Below are 18,938 nucleotides of genomic sequence, written 5' to 3' on the forward strand. Positions count from 1 at the left end.
AAAGTCTGGTTCCTTTGACCAGTGTGAGTGCAACCGTACCACGTCTAGGAGCGGCACGCTTGCCGTCCACGGCCCGTTTGGGAGAGGTGGGCTTTAGTAAAGCACGTTTGCACATGTACGAGCACGAGCGTGCGCACGTGTACGAGCACGAGGCCTACGGCGGTTCTGAGGTCATTTCCTGTGCGCCTGTTGGGACGTAGAAAAAAGAAGGAGGGACCATGCGCGGACATTTCAAACAATGGCGGTGAAAGGTTCACGTTGGTGTGATGTGGAGGTGGAGTGCTTGCTGCAGATTTGGTCGATGAAAAGATTCAAAAACAGTCGACAAGACGCACAAAAACTCCGAGGTCTACGGAAAGATCTGGAAACAAAGCCACGCATCGCCATGACGTCATCAATGCGTGGGACGTGTAACGGCGTGATGACGTATAGGCAGCAAGAAGCATTCTCCGAGGCCCAGGTAGTGTGAGTACAAACGGGCCTGGAGGGGGGGACAAGGACCCTAAAGCACGGGGCACGGGACGGACGCACAGTGGGAGGGCGCCCTAAGAGAAGGTGAGGACCGTCATCCACACACGGCTGGAATATAACGTGCTCCCGACTCTGAGGGGAAGAGATGAACAGACACTTTCCTTCGTAGCCGTCTTTCACACGTACTGACCTGCGAATGTGGTGGGGAACTGTGCCATGGTTCAGTCAAGTCTTCTGCACGACACAACACCTGAAACAAGACAGAAGAACACGTGTTCATGTGATCGACCCCACTGAACGGCGAGCTGCTGCATAAATCATTTAGTAATGGAACCACCGCACATTAAGAACGTTTTACAGAGAGCCGCAAAGATGCTTTCAGAGTCAAAGTGTCAGCGACCCGACGACGGCCTCTGCACAACAAGTCTGCACGTTTCACCCAAAACCAGAACAGCCTGGAACCAAAGCATCGAACCGACCTTTTCTTTTACTTCGTCTCCCGGAACAAAACCCAGCGTCACAGCTCAGATACAGATCAGACAGTAATAATCAACGCTGCAGCTTTAAAATCATAAAATAATAATAATAATAATAATAATAATGTCTGGTCACCGGCCAAAGATGCTGACACAGTAAAAAAAAAAACAGTTTCCAGCACAAATCTGGAGTTAATTTAACGCTCTGCTTTTGTCTTTATTCAAATCAAATCAACTTTATTTATAAAGAAGAATAAAAACAAAACAACAAAGAAACACCATGAAAACCCAAACCGCAAGCACGCATGCACGCACGCACGCACACACACACACACGCACACACGCACGCACGCACACACGCACGCACGCACGCACACGAGGGGCTGATCTTTAGTTACTTTAAATAAAATTTACTCAAAACATCAAATTCAGACCGATGTGTTAATGTTGACCCATCATATCAGAATCTATCGGTGATGTTGTTCAAATTAAATGTGTTTACAGAACTTATGATGCAGACACTGATGCTTGGGTAGGTGGTGTCATATACTGTAGATATTTATTTAGTTTTTATTTGTTATTTAATTAAATGGTCAAAAAACTGTCTGATACTGAACATGATATTTATTTACATTTTTATTTTATTTCTTCTTTATTTTCTCAGTGTTTTGTCGTTTCTATAATTGGTTGACAATGTTAAACATAATGTTAAACATTCTTTAATAAATATATCATCTTAATAAAGCAGCTATACATAAAGCATATATAATAATACATACATACACACACATATGTATATATATATATATATATATATATATATATATATACAGTACAAACTTGTGCACAATTCACCAAAATAAGGTTTAAAATCTGTGAATTTTTCAGGATCAGACTAAAACAAACACCAGCCGCGCCCTGTGTGTGTGTGTGTGTGTGTGTGTGTGTGTGTGTGTGTGTGTGTGTGTGTGTGTGTGTGTGTGTGTGTGTGTGTGTGTGTGTGTCTCTGTGTGTGTGTGTGTGTGTGTGTGTGTGTGTGTGTGTGTGTAGCCCTGGTGGAGGTATGTTAATCAGATCCAGACCTCCCTGTCTCTCTGTGGCCTGCAGACAACCCATAATAATAATAATAATAATCTGACAGGACTAAGCTCGTGTGTGTGTGTGTGTGTGTGTGTGTGTGTGTGTGTGTGTGTGTGTGTGTGTGTGTGAGAGAGAGGATGTGTGTGTTACTGCCTCTTTTTTTCCAGTGTGTGTTTTGCAAACAGAAATCTGGTTCAAGGGTCAACTTGATGTGTCAACGCGCAAAGAATTTAAAAACTGCAACGTCTCTCTGCAGAAACCGTTAATGAGACGCTGCTGTGGACGAGTGTGTGTGTGTGTGTGTGTGTGTGTGTGTGTGTGTGTGTGTGTGTGTGTGTCATTATCATCAGAGTGGGAGGACAAAGTAACCAGCTAAACTAGGTCAGACGAACAAAGCCCACCCCACACACACACACACACACACACACACACACAGACACACACACACACACACACACACACACAGACACACACACACACATGCACAGACACACACACACACACACACACACACACACATGCACAGACACACACACACACATGCACAGACACACACACACACACACACACTGAAGCAGTTTCTCCAGCCGTCAAACTGCGACTACACTAAACTTTATTTGTTTGTTTGATTAATTTCTCACATTTCATCCTTTTGTTCCTCTTGTTTTCTGTGACGACACGTTCAGTTCAGTGAGGATTTGTTCTGAACAGGAAATGACCCCAAACATCAAAGCTTTATCTCTTATTTATTTATTTGTTGGTTATTTTAAGACTCATATTCAGCTTTTTCTGTTTGTTCCGGCCTTTACGTTTAAACGTTTGTTTGCATTTCCCGTAGAAATACAAAGTAGATCAGATAAAGGACCGTGAGTCGCCGCGCTAATTTGATTGGCACAAAACAACATGCTGATTGTTGTTGGTTGTCATGGTAACACATGTCAGTGGGGACACAACAGATGGACGTAGCTCCAGTGACGTCACCCGCTTGGTTTTGTGGACGGCCGTTGTGCAGCCAGGAGTTTGGCGTTTTTTAACTGTACGTGACCATATTTGGACAAGAGGGCGGAGCCGGGGAGGAGCACAAAGCGTCAAGTTTTCAGCCGCTTGATGCAAGTCACAGCTAACGTTAGCTTTTGTTTGCTATCGAACACTGATAAAGACATTTTCAGGGTTCAAACAACTTTTCCAACAACACATTCACCTTCAAGGTTCAGTTTCAAGCTTTTCGGGCACCTTTAAATGACATATTTCTACCAATATAACCATATTGAAAACTATTATTTAAATCATTAATCATTAAATGGTCCCTCCTTCTTTTTTCTACGTCCCAACAGGCGCACAGGAAATGACCTCAGAGCCGCCGTAGGCCTCGTGCTCATACACGCGCGCACGCTCGTGCTCGTACACGTGCAAACGTGCTTTACTAAAGCCCACCTCTCCCAAACGGGCCATGGACGGCAAGCGTGCTGCTCCTAGACGTGGTACGGTTGCATCACACTGGTCAAAGGAACCAGACTTTAGCTGTGAAACATGCTGGGGCACGGGACGGAGGCACAGTGGGAGTGTGGCCTAAGAATATGTGACTGGGCATTTTGTCAAATTCGACTCATTCTCAACATCTCTGCTCATCTGGCCGTTGCCGAACTTTCCATCCATGACTCGCAGCAGCGCGGTTTATGCGGTTTATGCGATTTATGCGGTTTATACAGTTCGTACGGTCCTCTGGACCAGTGTAATGTCTGCCGTGTTTTCTTTATCATCCGCGGGGTTCACGCTTTGTTCTCTCTGCGTGTCTGTAATGTTTTGTGTGATTAATCTGGATAATTAGAGCATCGGGGTGAAACTGGAGTGTTGCTCTGTTATCAAGGCTTGTGGCAGATGCCTGTTTAAGCTCCTCTCACACACACACACACAGACACACACACACACAGACACACACACACACACACACACTCACACACACACACACACAAACAGACACACACACACACACACAGACACACACACACTAAACGCAGCTTCATAACATGATACAGATTAGGGTTCAGACTCTTCTCTTTGTCCCTCCCCCTCAGTTTCCCGCTGACCTCCTCCAACACTCGCCCTTCCCCTTCGTCCATGGCTGAATTTGGGAAAGTTGATGCGGCCCAGAGCCGGTCACATATATAAACCCGATACAGAACCAACGGCGCCGCCTTCTCTGGGCCGAGCTCGTTACAGAGTTAAAGGCTGAATATGAGAAAATGAGGCTGATTTCTCTTTATTTATTGCTTTAAGAGGAGGAAACATGTCTGCACCATCATGACGACTGTGCTGAGTAATCTGTCTACAGGAATAAAAATAAAGGCAACAACACACATCAAAATGCAGCAAACGCCAACATAAATGAGTGAATCCTTCAGTCCTCGGGCCCCTGAAGCCTCGTTGTTTAAGGGCGCATTCACATTGTGCCTCCGCCCCGTACCAAAACAGGTTTTACGTGCAGTGCAACCGTACCGCGTCTAGGAGCAGCACGCTTGCCGTCCACGGCCCGTTTGGGAGAGGTGGGCTTTAGTAAAGCACGTTTGCACGTGTACGAGCACGAGCGTGCGCACGTGTACGAGCACGAGGCCCTTGCGGTTCTGAGGTCATTTCCTGTGCGCCTGTTGGGACGTAGAAAAAAGAAGGAGGGACCATGCGCGGACATTTCAAACAATGGCGGTGAAAGGTTCACGTTGGTGTGATGCGGAGGTGGAGTGTTTACTGCAGATTTGGTCGATGAAAAGATTCAAAAACAGTCGACAAGACGCACAAAAACTCAGAGGTCTACGGAAAGATCTGGAAACAAAGCCACGCATCGCCATGACGTCATCAATGCGTGTGACGTGTTACGGCGTGATGACGTATAGGCAGCAAGAAGCATTCTCCGAGGCCCAGGTAGTGTGAGTACAAACGGGCCTGGAGGGGGGGACAAGGACCCTAAAGCACGGGGCACGGCACGGAGGCACAGTGGGAGGGCGCCCTTAGTCTGGTGCTTTCCATGAGGGGTGGGAATCTTTGGTTGCCTCACAAATATGTCTGAAGCGATTTGATGACTTCTGTTGTATTGACTTAAAAACGCTGTGTGGACGGAGATGGTTTTAGCTGTGAAACGCTGTTACAGGATGAAAACGTGGCTGAAGCCTGGTATCGACCCCGAGCGCCGCGCCTCGCTCTCTCCTTCTCTCATCAAGCACATTCTTATCACACTGATGTCAAGTGATGAGGCTCCTCCGCTCCTCCTCCCCCCACCGCGCTCGCCGGCCTCCACAGCCGGCTTACGTCAGCACTATGACAATGTAAAAACTGATGGCAGGAGCAAGACGCCGGGTGGTGACAGGCTGAGGTAAAGCACCGCAGCAGTGTGTGTGTGTGTGTGTGTGTGTGTGTGTGTGTGTGTGTGTGTGTGTGTGTGTGGGGGGGGGGGGGGGTCAGGGTCACGGAGCCGTTTTCTTTCTCATCACACGTCAAAGAAAAGGTCAAAACAAACAAATTCACAGTCGTCTCATATTTAACCTGCAGTAAAGCTGTCTGAGTGTGATATAAGGTCACATCATCCCAAAAGAGTGTGTCCTCTTCTGTTTCCTGTGGGGAATCAGCACTTTTCAAAATAAAACGACGGCTGACATAATGGACGACGCTGCAGCGCCTCCACGCGGACTGTTGTTAACAAACGGGTTAACTGTAGAAATGAAAACCCCAGAGAGCGGTGCTGCATGTCGGGCTTTAAGGTCATATGAGACACGTGACTTTTACATTAAAGTGTAAAATCATCCCATTGGTCTTTCTCGGCGCCTACATGCATCGAATAAGGGCGCACTCCCCCTGTCCCTCCGTACCGTGCCCCAGCACGTGTAACGGCTAAAGTCTGGTTCCTTTGACCAGTGTGAGTGCAATCGTACCACGTCTAGGAGCGACACGCTTGCCGTCCACGGCCCGTTTGGGAGAGGTGGGCTTTAGTAAAGCACGTTTGCACATGTTCGAGCATGAGCGTGCGCACGTGTACGAGCACGAGGCCTACGGCGGTTCTGAGGTCATTTCCTGTGCGCCTGTTGGGACGTAGAAAAAAGAAGGAGGGACCATGCGCGGACATTTCAAACAATGGCGGTGAAAGGTTCACGTTGGTGTGATGCGGAGGTGGAGTGTTTACTGCAGATTTGGTCGATGAAAAGATTCAAAAACAGTCGACAAGACGCACAAAAACTCCGAGGTCTACGGAAAGATCTGGAAACAAAGCCACGCATCGCCATGACGTCATCAATGCGTGTGACGTGTTACGGCGTGATGACGTATAGGCAGCAAGAAGCATTCTCCGAGGCCCAGGTAGTGTGAGTACAAACGGGCCCATTGGTGCTTTGTTGTGTGTGTAGGGACTCTTCTCATGCTGCTGCAGAGGTTTGCTGTTATTTTCAGCAGCATTAGTGGTTAAAAAAGACCTTTGAATGCCTTCACCGTGCTGCCCCGAGCTAACCACTGTTAGCCACGTCTGGCTGTTAGCATCTCTCCTGGATTTCTACCTTAATAGTTGTTACAGATTAAAACTGTCTCCATGATTATTGATGATTAAAGTGCAGAAAAAGACCCTGGAGGAGGATTTTACACCAGAATTACACTTTTACGTGATCAGATGGTTTCACAGGCCCATGTTTGTGGGATTTGAGTGTTTAATATCGATTCAAACTTGAGCTGCAGTGAACTATTTTGTTAATCGATCGATTGTAAATGTAATTTTTCGTGCAGACACAAATGTAGAAGATTTCCCTCTTTACTGTGTTTTAAATCTTCTTAAACTGCACATTTTGGGTCTGTTGCTGTCGGGAGGGGGGGGGGAGAGGTAACAACGCCTGCAAAGATATTAGGTCTAAAATGATCTAAAAAAAAGAAAAGCTGTTCATATTTGACGTCGTTCAGTCACAGAGTAACAATTCATCACTTTCACAATTTCATCAGTGAAATGTTTCAGCTCTAATTCAGACAAACCAGGTGAGCAGGGCGGGTGAGCAGTCTCATGCAAAACACCTGCTATCGTTAGCACGTGTGTGTGTGTGTGTGTGTGTGTGTGTGTGTGTTATCTACAGGACGTGCACATGCCTAACGGACATTAAATGCAAATGTGTCGGTACAGTTTAGAGCCTCTTCCTTTGGAGTTTTTAAAGTAGAGCTGGATGATTTCAGTGGAATACTTTATTATATATTTATATCCCGTAAAACACACACACACACACACACACACACACACACACACACACACACACACACACACACACACACACACACACACACACACACACACACACACACACACACACACACACACACACACACACACACACACACACACACACACACACACACACACACACACACACACACTTCAAAGTGAATTCCCCTGGTGCAGGACTAACACTTGCTCTCTGTCTTCCTTTAATGCATCAGTTACCAAACTTTGTAAGTGACGTTCACTTCCTGTCAGCTCCGGACAGGAAGGTTTATTCCTGATCACAAGAGTTTGTTGACTGTCTTCATCCAAAGGAGGAGGAGGAAGGAGAAGCATCACAACTGACATGTCAGGGTTTCCCAAACAAATAATTTCACCTCTGCTCATCATCACAGTGCAGCTCCTGACTCATGAACGGGACTACGGAGCAGGCTGATACCGGAACAAATGCAACTGTTAAACTTAAAGGTGTTTAATTCAGTGATTAATGTTTATTGGGGTTTCCTTTAAGTAGCACCACAGAGAGCTTTAGCACCACCAGATGTACAAGAACCAGTGTTTCAATAAAAACCACTCAAGGTCAATAAATTAAAGATCAATCAGCTGTTCCCCTCCTCTGCAAACATCACTGACAGACACAGGAAAGGTCTGTGTGTCACTTAAGCTTCACTTCCTGCATTACTTCCGCCCCAACAGCCCCAGACACATGCCTCATCAGACGGGTAGATAACAGGACACACAGGGGGTGGTTCTGTGTTCTGTGTGTGCAGTTACAGCTAAAAGTCAGCTGTGCTCAACATCAGGGTTTGGTGTTGACCCTCCTCCACCCCTGACAGTCAGCCCCAGCACCGAGGGCACCCCGGTCCGCCCCTCATCCTCCTCTGAAGCGGGCTGAGGCAGAGGTGGACCGTAAACAACCCCGTTAATGTGGAGCAGCACCGGGGCATCAGAGCACCAGTGCAGAGGCAGTGATTTACCATTAGCGCGCTAGCTAGCTGTTAGCAACAGCTGGATAGCATCGCGTTGTCATCGTTACACAAACCGACATTAGACACCTCACAGACGGGTTAACACCACCGTGAGAGGCTGACATCAGCGGGCTAACCCGGGTTAAATCACCCAAACAGCCGCGCTAACACACACACACACACACACACACATCACTGCAGCTAACTTAGCATCAGGCTAACAGTGAAGCTAACGTCACACACACTCTCTGCCCTTACCTCATAGTTGGGTTTCCATGGTGAAAGGCAGGGTGAAGCGGCTCCTGGGGTGTTTGTGTGGGGGTGTAACGGGGTGTGTTCCCGGTAAACGCGCTCTTTTAGCACTAAAAGCCTCTCCGCGGCTCCTGCTGTGACCGACTGAGGGACAGCTGGAAAATGGGGTAACGCACCTGAAGTATCGCGATATGTCACAGTAGCTGTAATGACATCGACGTAAACCTCGCGAGATCTCGCTGGTTTGCCGAATCTCAGTGACGCTATGGATTAGATGCTGTTTATTAGACAAACTCCAGTTTATACATGTATTTATATTAAAATACATGCACATTTCAACGTGATTGTCTATTAGAATAATATATATAGATATAAAGCTACACAAGAACAACATAAACAACTAAACCTGCCTTATCTGCTGCTCACATGGCTCCATAATTAACAAAAAGACAAGGTTTTCATGCATACAGTGGGGAAAAGGATGAATCTGGGACATAGATATACAGTAGAAATGTCAAATATCACGACTTTTCTTCAAGATGAGATTCTGACATTACAGAATGCATGGTTTATTCTGCAATATCAGTGAGATTAAAAAACATGTTTATAATGGAAGTCAATGAGTCAGAATGGGGGTGGGTGGGTGGGTGGGTGGGTGTGTGTGTGTGTGTGTGTGTGTGTATTTTGATTTGCACTGTCAAAGCACTTTGCTGTATTGCATTCAATTATATATTTTATCATTCATCTAAGCAATTTATAATATAATTATATATTCAATAAGCATTAAATTATGTCATATTTTAATTATTTCATTAATCAAGCATTTTATGATATAATAGTTATGCATTTATGTATTTATTTGGTGCTTTAAAGCCTCCTCCTGACACTGAGGTGTGATCCAGAGCCTCCCACAGGGGGCGACACTCAGCTTTTTATCCCAAAACAACGAAGAAGAAGAAGAAGAAGAAGAAGAAGAAGAAGAGGAGTCAGCTGATCCCAGCTCCGTCAGTTCAGCAGCAACAGGAAGTGACAGCAGACAGCAACATATAAACATACAGATATAAATATATAGATCTATGTGAATGCGTGTGACCCGAGCAGAGTTCGGTTATTCGGAGCCTTCAGCTGCAGGAGTCGAACAGAAGACGATGAAAGGTTTATTCTGCAGAGTGGCTGCAGCTGAGCCCCAGTTCCTCATCCAGGAGACGGTGAGTGGAGCCGGGGTGGTGCAGATGGAGGCTCTGAGAGGCTGGGTGGTGCAGATGGAGGCTCTGAGAGGCTGGGGCGGTGCAGGTGGAGGCTCTGATGGTGTATCTGTGCAGGTGGAGGCTCTGATGGTTGTATCTGTGCAGGTGGAGGCTCTGATGGGTTTATCTGTGCAGGTGGAGGCTCTGATGGGTTTATCTGTGCAGGTGGAGGCTCTGATGGTTGTATCTGTGCAGGTGGAGGCTCTGATGGTTGTATCTGTGCAGGTGGAGGCTCTGATGGTTGTATCTGTGCAGGTGGAGGCTCTGATGGTTGTATCTGTGCAGGTGGAGGCTCTGATGGGTGTAATATCTGTGCAGGTGGAGGCTCTGATGGTGTAATATCTGTGCAGGTGGAGGCTCTGATGGTGTAATATCTGTGCAGGTGGAGGCTCTGATGGTGTATCTGTGCAGGTGGAGGCTCTGATGGGTTTATCTGTGCAGGTGGAGGCTCTGATGGTTGTATCTGTGCAGGTGGAGGCTCTGATGGTGTAATATCTGTGACTCCATCCTAGACTTTGTGAAATGAAGAACACCCACCTTTCTGTAATGAACAGTGTTCTACGTCAGGACCGTTCAGTGGAGGTGGATTAAAGGAGGTGTGGTCTGTTTCCCTCCAGAGTCTTCCGGAGGTCTTGGGCAGCCACGTGGTCAGAGTCCGGGTGAAGGCCTGTGGACTGAGCCCTCTGGACCTCAAGGTAATCCAACCATGATGAGTCAAAGAGACCAGAGAGTTGAAGAGAAAGCATGAATGACCGCCTGCGTAAACGTCTGCGTAAACGTCTGCATGAGCGTCTGCGTGAGCGTCTGCGTGAGAGTCTGTGTGAGCGTGAGCGTCTGCGTGAGCGTACTGACCTCTTCTCTCTGTGCTCCAGCTGCTCCACGACGTGGGGATCCACAGAGACTTCATTCCTGTTGGCAGAGAGGTGTCCGGGGTCGTCCTGCAAGGTGAATACACACACACACACACACACACACACACACACAAACACACGCACTTTTACTGTGGCTACAAGAGTGTTCAAAAGGAACGCATGTGATGAACCAGTGGCGTGTACAGACCTTTGAAGGGCAGGGGCGACGAGGGATAGAAGTGTATCCTCACCGCTGAAGAGGGCACTTTAACACACGTTTATGCTCCTAGAGGACACTTTAACACACGTTTATGCTCCTAGAGGACACTATAACACACGTTTATGCTCCTAGAGGACACTTTAGCACACGTTTATGCTCCTAGAGGACACTTTAACACACGTTTATGCTCCTAGAGGACACTTTAGCACACGTTTATGCTCCTAGAGGACACTTTAGCACACGTTTAGGCTCCTAGAGGACACTTTAACACACGTTTAGGCTCCTAGAGGACACTTTAACACACGTTTATGCTCCTAGAGGACACTTTAACACACGTTTATGCTCCTAGGACACTTTAGCACACGTTTATGCTCCTAGAGGACACTTTAGCACACGTTTAGGCTCCTAGAGGACACTTTAACACACGTTTATGCTCCTAGAGGACACTTTAGCACACGTTTATGCTCCTAGAGGACACTTTAACACACGTTTATGCTCCTAGAGGACACTTTAACACACGTTTATGCTCCTAGAGGACACTTTAGCACACGTTTATGCTCCTAGAGGACACTTTAGCACACGTTTATGCACCTAGAGGACACTTTAACACAGGTTTATGCTCCTAGAGGACACTTTAACACACGTTTATGCTCCTAGAGGACACTTTAGCACACGTTTATGAGGACACTTTAGCACACGTTTATGCGCCTAGAGGACACTTTAACACACGTTTATGCTCCTAGAGGACACTTTAGCACACGTTTATGCTCCTAGAGGACACTTTAACACACGTTTATGCTCCTAGAGGACACTTTAACACACGTTTATGCTCCTAGAGGACACTTTAACACACGTTTATGCTCCTAGAGGACACTTTAGCACACGTTTATGCTCCTAGAGGATACTCTAGCACACGTTTATGCTCCTAGAGGACACTTTAGCACACGTTTATGCTCCTAGAGGATACTCTAGCACACGTTTATGCTCCTAGAGGACACTTTAGCTCACGTTTATGCTCCTAGAGGACACTTTAGCTCACGTTTATGCTCCTAGAGGACACTTTAACACACGTTTATGCTCCTAGAGGACACTTTAACACACGTTTATGCTCCTAGAGGACACTTTAGCTCACGTTTATGCTCCTAGAGGACACTTTAGCACACGTTTAGAGGACACACCAGGGTAATGAACCTTCACAGAAACTTCTGTCAGTTTAACTTGTTGTTTTTCTGCAGTGGGCGCCAAGGTGTCTTTCTTCCAGCCAGAGGATGAGGTTGTAGGTAGGATGGTTTTTAATTCCACTAACCCGGAGCTCCCTGCTAACTCTGACACACACACACGGAGCATGGCATGTCATGTTAAGTGTGTGGATGCCAAAGAGACAGAACATTAAAATGAATCATACGTCAAAGTTGACCAAAATCTGTAACATTGTTTTTTTGTTGAACTGAGTAAGATCAAACAAACTCAAACTTTTACCATGAGATTTTTAATGTTGAATATTGTAACTTAGGCGTAATCGCAGTATTAATGCTGTGTATATTAACTTCATAACATACACACTGACTGTATGTTTGCAGGTATTTTGCCTCTGGACTCTCCCTGCTCTGGACTCTGTGAGGTCATTGACATAGATGAACACCATATAGGTACACTCTCACACACACACTCACAGGCGCACGCACACACGCATATACTTTGTTTTGTGTGTAGGGACTCTTCTCATGCTGCTGCAGAGGTTTGCTGTTATTTTCAGCAGCATTAGTGGTTAAAAAAGACCTTTGAATGCCTTCACCGTACTGCCCCAAGCTAACCACTGTTAGCCACGTCCAGCTGTTAGCATCCCTCCTGGATTTCTCCGGACGAGCCCCCAATTTATGTTTCACCCTGCGTATCATAAAAGTGCTGTCAGCTTAACCCAAAGATGAGACCAAGACACAAAGCTGCAGTCAAACTCATTTATTTCCAACACAGGGAAGTTAAAACTTCTCTCATTTGAACTTACCTATCCAAAAATGAAACACAGGACTCACACACACTCACCACCTGCAGGAATCAGAAGGAGACAGCCACACAGGAGCTGCACCCCCCTCTTGCAGGGAGGATTAATTACATGCTCACATTCAAACGCACAACAAAAACCCAACACCCGACCACGAGCAGGGTTCAAACGGACGGTGTTTACGAGGTGCAGGGAAGAAGCAGAGGGGGATGACGAACACCAGGGGTCTCACATTATCTATACTTGTCATTTATTTAGTTTTACACGAGCGGTTATTGTTTGTTTGTGGGTTATTGTTTGTTTTGTTGAGCGTATTAAAAACAAACAGTACTGTAGGTTTTCTTACTTCCTGTGTATCCTAAGGGGAGAAGGGGCAGGAATGAATAAGCTGATGCTTCTTCCTGCTCCTTTACAAACACACAAAGGGTTTAAATGACTCGTGCTTCAAGTGTAATTTAGTTTCACATGTTAAATAAAGCATTCATTCACTCATTCATTCATTCATGACCCGTGGTCATAACAATAGGGCCTAAACATCAAATACGCCATCGAGACAGTTTTTTTTCTGAGTGCAAGTGCCCGAAAAATGGGACCATGGGATGATTTTTATGGCAGAATTACACTTGAATAACTTGTGAGATGAGATCCTCATGATATAAAGAAAAGTGTGAACCCGATCACAGATGCTGTACGTGTGCGTCTCTGTTTTCTGTCCTCCAGTTCAGAAGCCAGAGAAGCTCAGCTCGCTGTGTGTTGCCGGAGCGCTGCGTGACGGCCTCTGCGCCTACACGGCTCTACACACGCACGCGCGCATGGCAGCCGGACACACACTGCTGGTCCTGGACGGAGCCAGCGTATGTAAAAAAAACACCACAGAAGCCACAGCTGTTGTTATCTAATGAAGGCAAAATGACAAAGTGCAGCCTGATGTTCCCCCTCTCTTCTCCGCAGTCCTTCGGTCTCATGTGCATCCAGCTGGCTTGTTACCACGGAGTAAAGGTTTTGACGACGTCACACTCGCCGCAAAAGCACACGTTCCTGGAGCAGCTCCGGCCCAGTGTGGGTATGTACAGGACGGTGGTGGGACGCGGCCTAAACAGCACGGTTTAACCCGATCCTCACGGACGGAGCCCTGGTTTCCTGCTCTTCTGCTCCTCTGTTCCTCTTTCACCCTGTTTTAATCTTTGCTTCTTTGTCCCGTCTTCTTCTGTCTTTTCCTCCTCTTCTTCATGTTCTCCTCAGGTGTTCAGGATCCTTTAGTAGGTGAGATCTCTTCCACCTGTCTTTCTCAGGTTGCATTCACACCAAATCAGGCGTTGCGGCGAGTAGGGTCAAGATTGGCCTCCGCAGCGTGACTCCAAAAGAGGATTTTGCTGGTTCTTAGCCTCCTCTGCAGCCTGCACACACTTACACATGAGTGGGAGGACTTGGTGTGAATGCAACCTCACTGACTGATGCTCGCTCCTTTACTCAGTGTGTTTACGGTCACAGCGGTAACGGTTCAGGGAACAACCAGATGACTGAAGTTCCCTGGTGTCCATGTGCGGGGGTTTAATGGTAAAATCATTCTTAGTGAATGTTGTAAAAAGGAGACTCTTGATCTAAAATCTGCTGCCATCATGTGGAGAACATTGAATTTGCAGCCACTGAAACTGAAAGGAGCAGTGGGAAGGATGCGTGGTGAGTTAGAGGTTACCCCTCCCCTCACCCGTCGCCTTCACATACAGCAGCATTTCCTTTGTTATTCTCTTTGTGGCGATGAGGGTTCCCTCTCCTGTGTCGTGGCATAAGAATGATCTTGCGTATGGAACAAAAGTGCAGCGCAGGCTTCTTCTCCAGTCCTTCACAGTCGCAGTAGCCTCGTTCACCAATGAGGACTTATTTAGGAATGGAGACGTTGATTTGAGGTAATACATTAAATCACTACAGCGTCCCGTCAAACATCCTTTAAATGTCCTTGAAGTAGAACTTGCACAAGTTTTCAGTCTGTTTTATTTAAAGTTGTTTGTTTTATTGTTACAAAACAAACAAACAAAGGCTCAAAAAGAGACAAACAACAAGACACTGGACACGAGAGTCACTCACAGCTTAGAAACAAGTTAAATCATCCAACAAAGACGACCACGAACACACACACACACACACACGTACTCATTTTACAGCAGACTGACTCGTGTTGCTGTGTGTGTGTTTGTGTGTGTGTGTGTTTGTGTGTGAAGTGAAGGTGATTCCAGTTTATAGCGGATCATCAGACCTGCTGCCCGTGGTCCTGGAGGAGACGGGGGGACTGGGGGTGGATATCGTGATCGACTCTGGAGGTAAACACACACACACACACACACCGCTAACGCGCGTTTGATCGGAAAATCAGATGTGTCGCCGTACGCTCAGACGTGTGTGTGTGTGTGTGTGTGTGTGTGTGTGTGTGTGTAGTGCGTCTGCAAGAGGAAGAGTCAGAGGAGATGAAGCTCCTCCCACACAAGCATGACATCATCAGCGTGCTGGGAGTGGGGGGGCACTGGGTGACGTCCCACAGAGACCTGCAGGTGAGTCACGGCTGCGTCCTGCACTCATGACTCGCTCGTTTAAATAAGAAGCCTTGTGGTTTTACTTATCGCCCTCGTGTTCCTACAGCTGGACCCTCCCGACTGCAGACTGCTGTACTTAAAATCAGCCTCCATGTCGTTCCTTAACCCTGAAGTGTGGACGGCGTCCTCGGCTCAGCAGGGACGATACCTGCGTATCCTCAGCGCCGTGTTTAACATGTGTTTGACCTAAAACCTCACGCACACCATCGGGAACATGAACTCTCTCCTTAACAGACTGGTGTCAGATATTCTGAAGGACATCGTGGAGAAGATGTCGACTGGAGTACTCAGGTAACAAGGCGCTCATCTGCTGACACAGACTTAATTAATTTTAAGTGTGTTAAGTTTGCTTTGATGCTCCCTGTTTAAAGGTTCCTTTAAAGCACAATGGACGCGTCGTTCTCATCGCTTTGCTTTCTAAAAGTTTGGCGTTTCTGCCATCAACCATCTTGGTCTTTGTAAACATGACCATATATGGACAAGAGGGCGGAGTTTAAGTCAGGTGAAAATGAACCCGTGGTCCAGTTTAACCTTCGTGGTTTGTGGCAGTTTGGTGAAATAGAAGTTAATAACAGATGGTAAAAGGTTTGGATTAGTTTGTAAAAACTGGAAAATACATCGTACGTGTTGAAGGGGCTCCAGGCGGCGTTAGCTCACTGTCCAGCTGTTCAGTGTGACGTTACAAAATAAGATTTCCGGGTCCAAATGCTCTGTTGAAACAAAACAACAACCTCCGATCATGTGAACGATCAGGATCAGCTCTGTGGTCAGTTACACGCTTTTTCATCCAGAAGAAAGAGGTCAAGCGACAAAAACTCAGATCTGTTCAAACAACGGGGAACACGGCCCTGCAGAGAAACACGAGGCTCGGAAATCGTATTTTGAAAGGGTGTTGCATCACGTCTTAACAAGGTCAGTGGTCGTGCTCGTGTCCAAGCGGCAGGTTTAAACACTCACACACATGAGAAACCAAAAAGTCAACAGATTTCATCAGACAGGATGAGAAAAACTGTCTTGATTCCTTATTTGAAGTATTTTCTCACTGAAACACACCACATGGTCCAATTTCACCGGACTCACACGTTAAATCAGTGTTGGTGTTTGAGGGTGAAGTCGATCGGACCGTGAGCACCAGGAGCCGGGCTCTGGGCTTAAAGTGAAGTTCTGGTGTAAACTCCTCCTCCAGGGTCTTTTTCTGCACTTTAATCATCAATAATCATGGAGACAGTTTTAATCTGTAACAACGATTAAAAGGTAGAAATCCAGGAGAGTCGCTAACAGCCGGACGTGGCTAACAGTGGTTAGCTCGGGGCAGCACGGTGAAGGCATTCAAAGGTCTTTTTTAACCACTAATGCTGCTGAAAATAACAGCAAACCTCTGCAGCAGCAGGAGAAGAGTCCCTACACACACAAAACAAAGCAGCAACAATAACAATCACCTCAATCCTGAAGGTTCATTATTACTTTTGTTTATTATTGAGTTTGTGAGTCACTGTAAACTGAATTCTTATTCACTCTAGTTAAGTAAATAAATGAGGTTCTTCTGCTTTAAACATCTTATCATATGTTCAAAAATCATCATGTTCACTCAAGTCTAGAATATTCTACTTCTGCTGTTCTCTCACAGTCCTATGAAAAACCAAAAAATCGAAAGTTCAAACCTCCCCAAGCAGAAACAAACACACAAACTCCAGCACTGCATTGTGAAGAGGGAAAGACGACTCACCAGGTGCAGCCTCTGGATCAGGAACACTCCCCAGAGCTCAGAGTCGTGATGGTCCCCACAGGTGTTCTTCTCCACGGTGACGGAAACGCCATTAAAAAGCTTTAATCCGCTGGTTCCCAGGCAAAACACCCTCCTCAGCTCCTCTCACTACCCACAGAAGACCCAGACAAACATTTCCACCCATTGTTCTCTAAGCCCCGCCCCCTGCTCACCTGCGATTAACTCCTCCCATCAGGAAACTGACCTTCACAATAAAAGTGTAGGAAACAGGGAAATAATGCAGTCAAGAAGTTTAACTGTGCAAACTAACAAATCCCCACTCAGTGAGCATCAACAGCGTATTTAGTGACGCCAGAGTTTATTAAAAGAGTGTTTTAGGGCGCCCTCCCACTGTTCCTCCGTCCCGTGCCCAAACAGGTTTCATGGCTAAAGTCTGGTTCCTTTGACCAGTGTGAGTGCAACCGTACCACGTCTAGGAGCGGCACGCTTGCCGTCCACGGCCCGTTTGAGAGAGGTGGGCTTTAGTAAAGCACGTTTGCACGTGTACGAGCACGAGCGAGCGCACGTGTACGAGCACGAGGCCTACGGCGGTTCTGAGGTCATTTCCTGTGCGCCTGTTGGGACGTAGAAAAAAGAAGGAGGGACCATGCGCGGACATTTCAAACAATGGCGGTGAAAGGTTCACGTTGGTGTGATGCGGAGGTGGAGTGTTTACTGCAGATTTGGTCGATGAAAAGATTCAAAAACAGTCGACAAGACGCACAAAAACTCCGAGGTCTACGGAAAGATCTGGAAACAAAGCCACGCATCGCCATGACGTCATCAATGCGTGTGACGTGTTACGGCGTGATGACGTATAGGCAGCAAGAAGCATTCTCCGAGGCCCAGGTAGTGTGAGTACAAACGGGCCTGGAGGGGGGGACAAGGACCCTAAAGCACGGGGCACGGGACGGAGGCACAGTGGGATGGCGCCCTTAAAGACTTACCTACTGGCCCCTGTACCAGCTCCTCTCATAGTAAAGTCCATTACAGTGGAAGGAGCCCATTGGTGCTTTGTTGTGTGTGTAGGGACTCTTCTCATGCTGCTGCAGAGGTTTGCTGTTATTTTCAGCAGCATTAGTGGTTAAAAAAAGACCTTTGAATGCCTTCACCGTGCTGCCCCGAGCTAATCACTGTTAGCCACGTCTGGCTGTTAGCATCTCTCTTTAATAGTTGTCACAGATTAAAACTGTCTCCATGTTTTATTTAGAGTGTAAGTAACTTAACTTAAAACCTTAAATGTGATGTTTGCTGTCCGTCTCTTCAGACCGCAGCCCGAGGAGGCGGTCCCTCTCTATGAAGCCACGGTTACCATGGAGACCGTCCAGCGTCACCAGAATAAAAAGGCCGTCGTTCAACTCTGAACCCACAACACTGGACCGGGATGTAAGACGACACACCAGTCACCTCCAGTCCACAGGAGCCACTCTCCTTCTGCAGCTTTGGTAACGAGAAAGTGACCGTTTGTGTTTTTAGGAGACGGAGACGTGGAGCTCATTACGGCGTCCGCTGGCGGTCTGGACTCAAAGCTGCAGGAAGAATCTGTTTGCTCCTGAACAACAGGACTGAATATGTAAATCATGACTGTCATTCTTTTCCTTTTCATCCGAATTACAAAATAAAAGCTGGAATTCAGGTGACGTTGTGTTCTTGTCTTGGAACAAACCTCGTGAGCGATGAACAGGAACTGTAACGTGTGTGACAGGAAGTTTCACAGGAGCCCTGTGGCCCCCAACAGAAAGTTTTAGGGGGCGCACGCGGTAAAATCAGAAATTACCACAT

General features: G+C 46.8%; 2 protein-coding genes across 4 annotated transcripts in view; one reads left to right on the forward strand and one right to left on the reverse strand.

Annotated features, from left to right (window-relative positions):
• Nucleotides 1–8,639, reverse strand: part of itsn1 (intersectin 1 (SH3 domain protein)) — a gene marked incomplete at its 3' end in the record, with an annotated part of 59,512 nt that extends 50,873 nt beyond the window's left edge. The window contains 2 exon segments of the mRNA XM_083923547.1: nt 662–721; nt 8,490–8,639. Of these exon segments, the coding sequence (XP_083779673.1) occupies nt 662–689 (28 nt within the window). The 5' untranslated portion in view covers nt 690–721; nt 8,490–8,639.
• An 829-nt stretch (nt 8,640–9,468) lies between these two features.
• On the forward strand, nt 9,469–18,785 carry cryzl1 (crystallin, zeta (quinone reductase)-like 1). 3 transcript variants are annotated; one of them, XM_083923544.1, is made up of 14 exons: nt 9,469–9,691; nt 10,348–10,425; nt 10,603–10,675; nt 12,037–12,081; nt 12,382–12,450; nt 13,524–13,657; nt 13,755–13,866; nt 14,046–14,066; nt 15,023–15,121; nt 15,237–15,349; nt 15,438–15,543; nt 15,637–15,682; nt 18,424–18,542; nt 18,633–18,785. In XM_083923544.1, exons 1-13 carry the CDS (start codon nt 9,566–9,568, stop codon nt 18,518–18,520), a joined length of 1,119 nt encoding a protein of 372 aa, XP_083779670.1. In that variant the 5' UTR covers nt 9,469–9,565; the 3' UTR covers nt 18,521–18,542; nt 18,633–18,785. The 3 variants fall into 3 exon arrangements, with proteins under 3 accessions (XP_083779670.1, XP_083779669.1, XP_083779671.1); XM_083923543.1 differs by having other exon boundaries at nt 18,424–18,785; XM_083923545.1 differs by lacking the exon at nt 14,046–14,066 and having other exon boundaries at nt 18,424–18,785.
• The last annotated feature ends 153 nt before the right edge of the window (nt 18,786–18,938 follow it).

The sequence above is a fragment of the Echiichthys vipera genome, assembly GCF_963691815.1.
Source record: "Echiichthys vipera genome assembly, chromosome: 11".
In the NCBI taxonomy this organism is placed as follows: Eukaryota; Metazoa; Chordata; class Actinopteri; order Perciformes; family Trachinidae; genus Echiichthys; species Echiichthys vipera.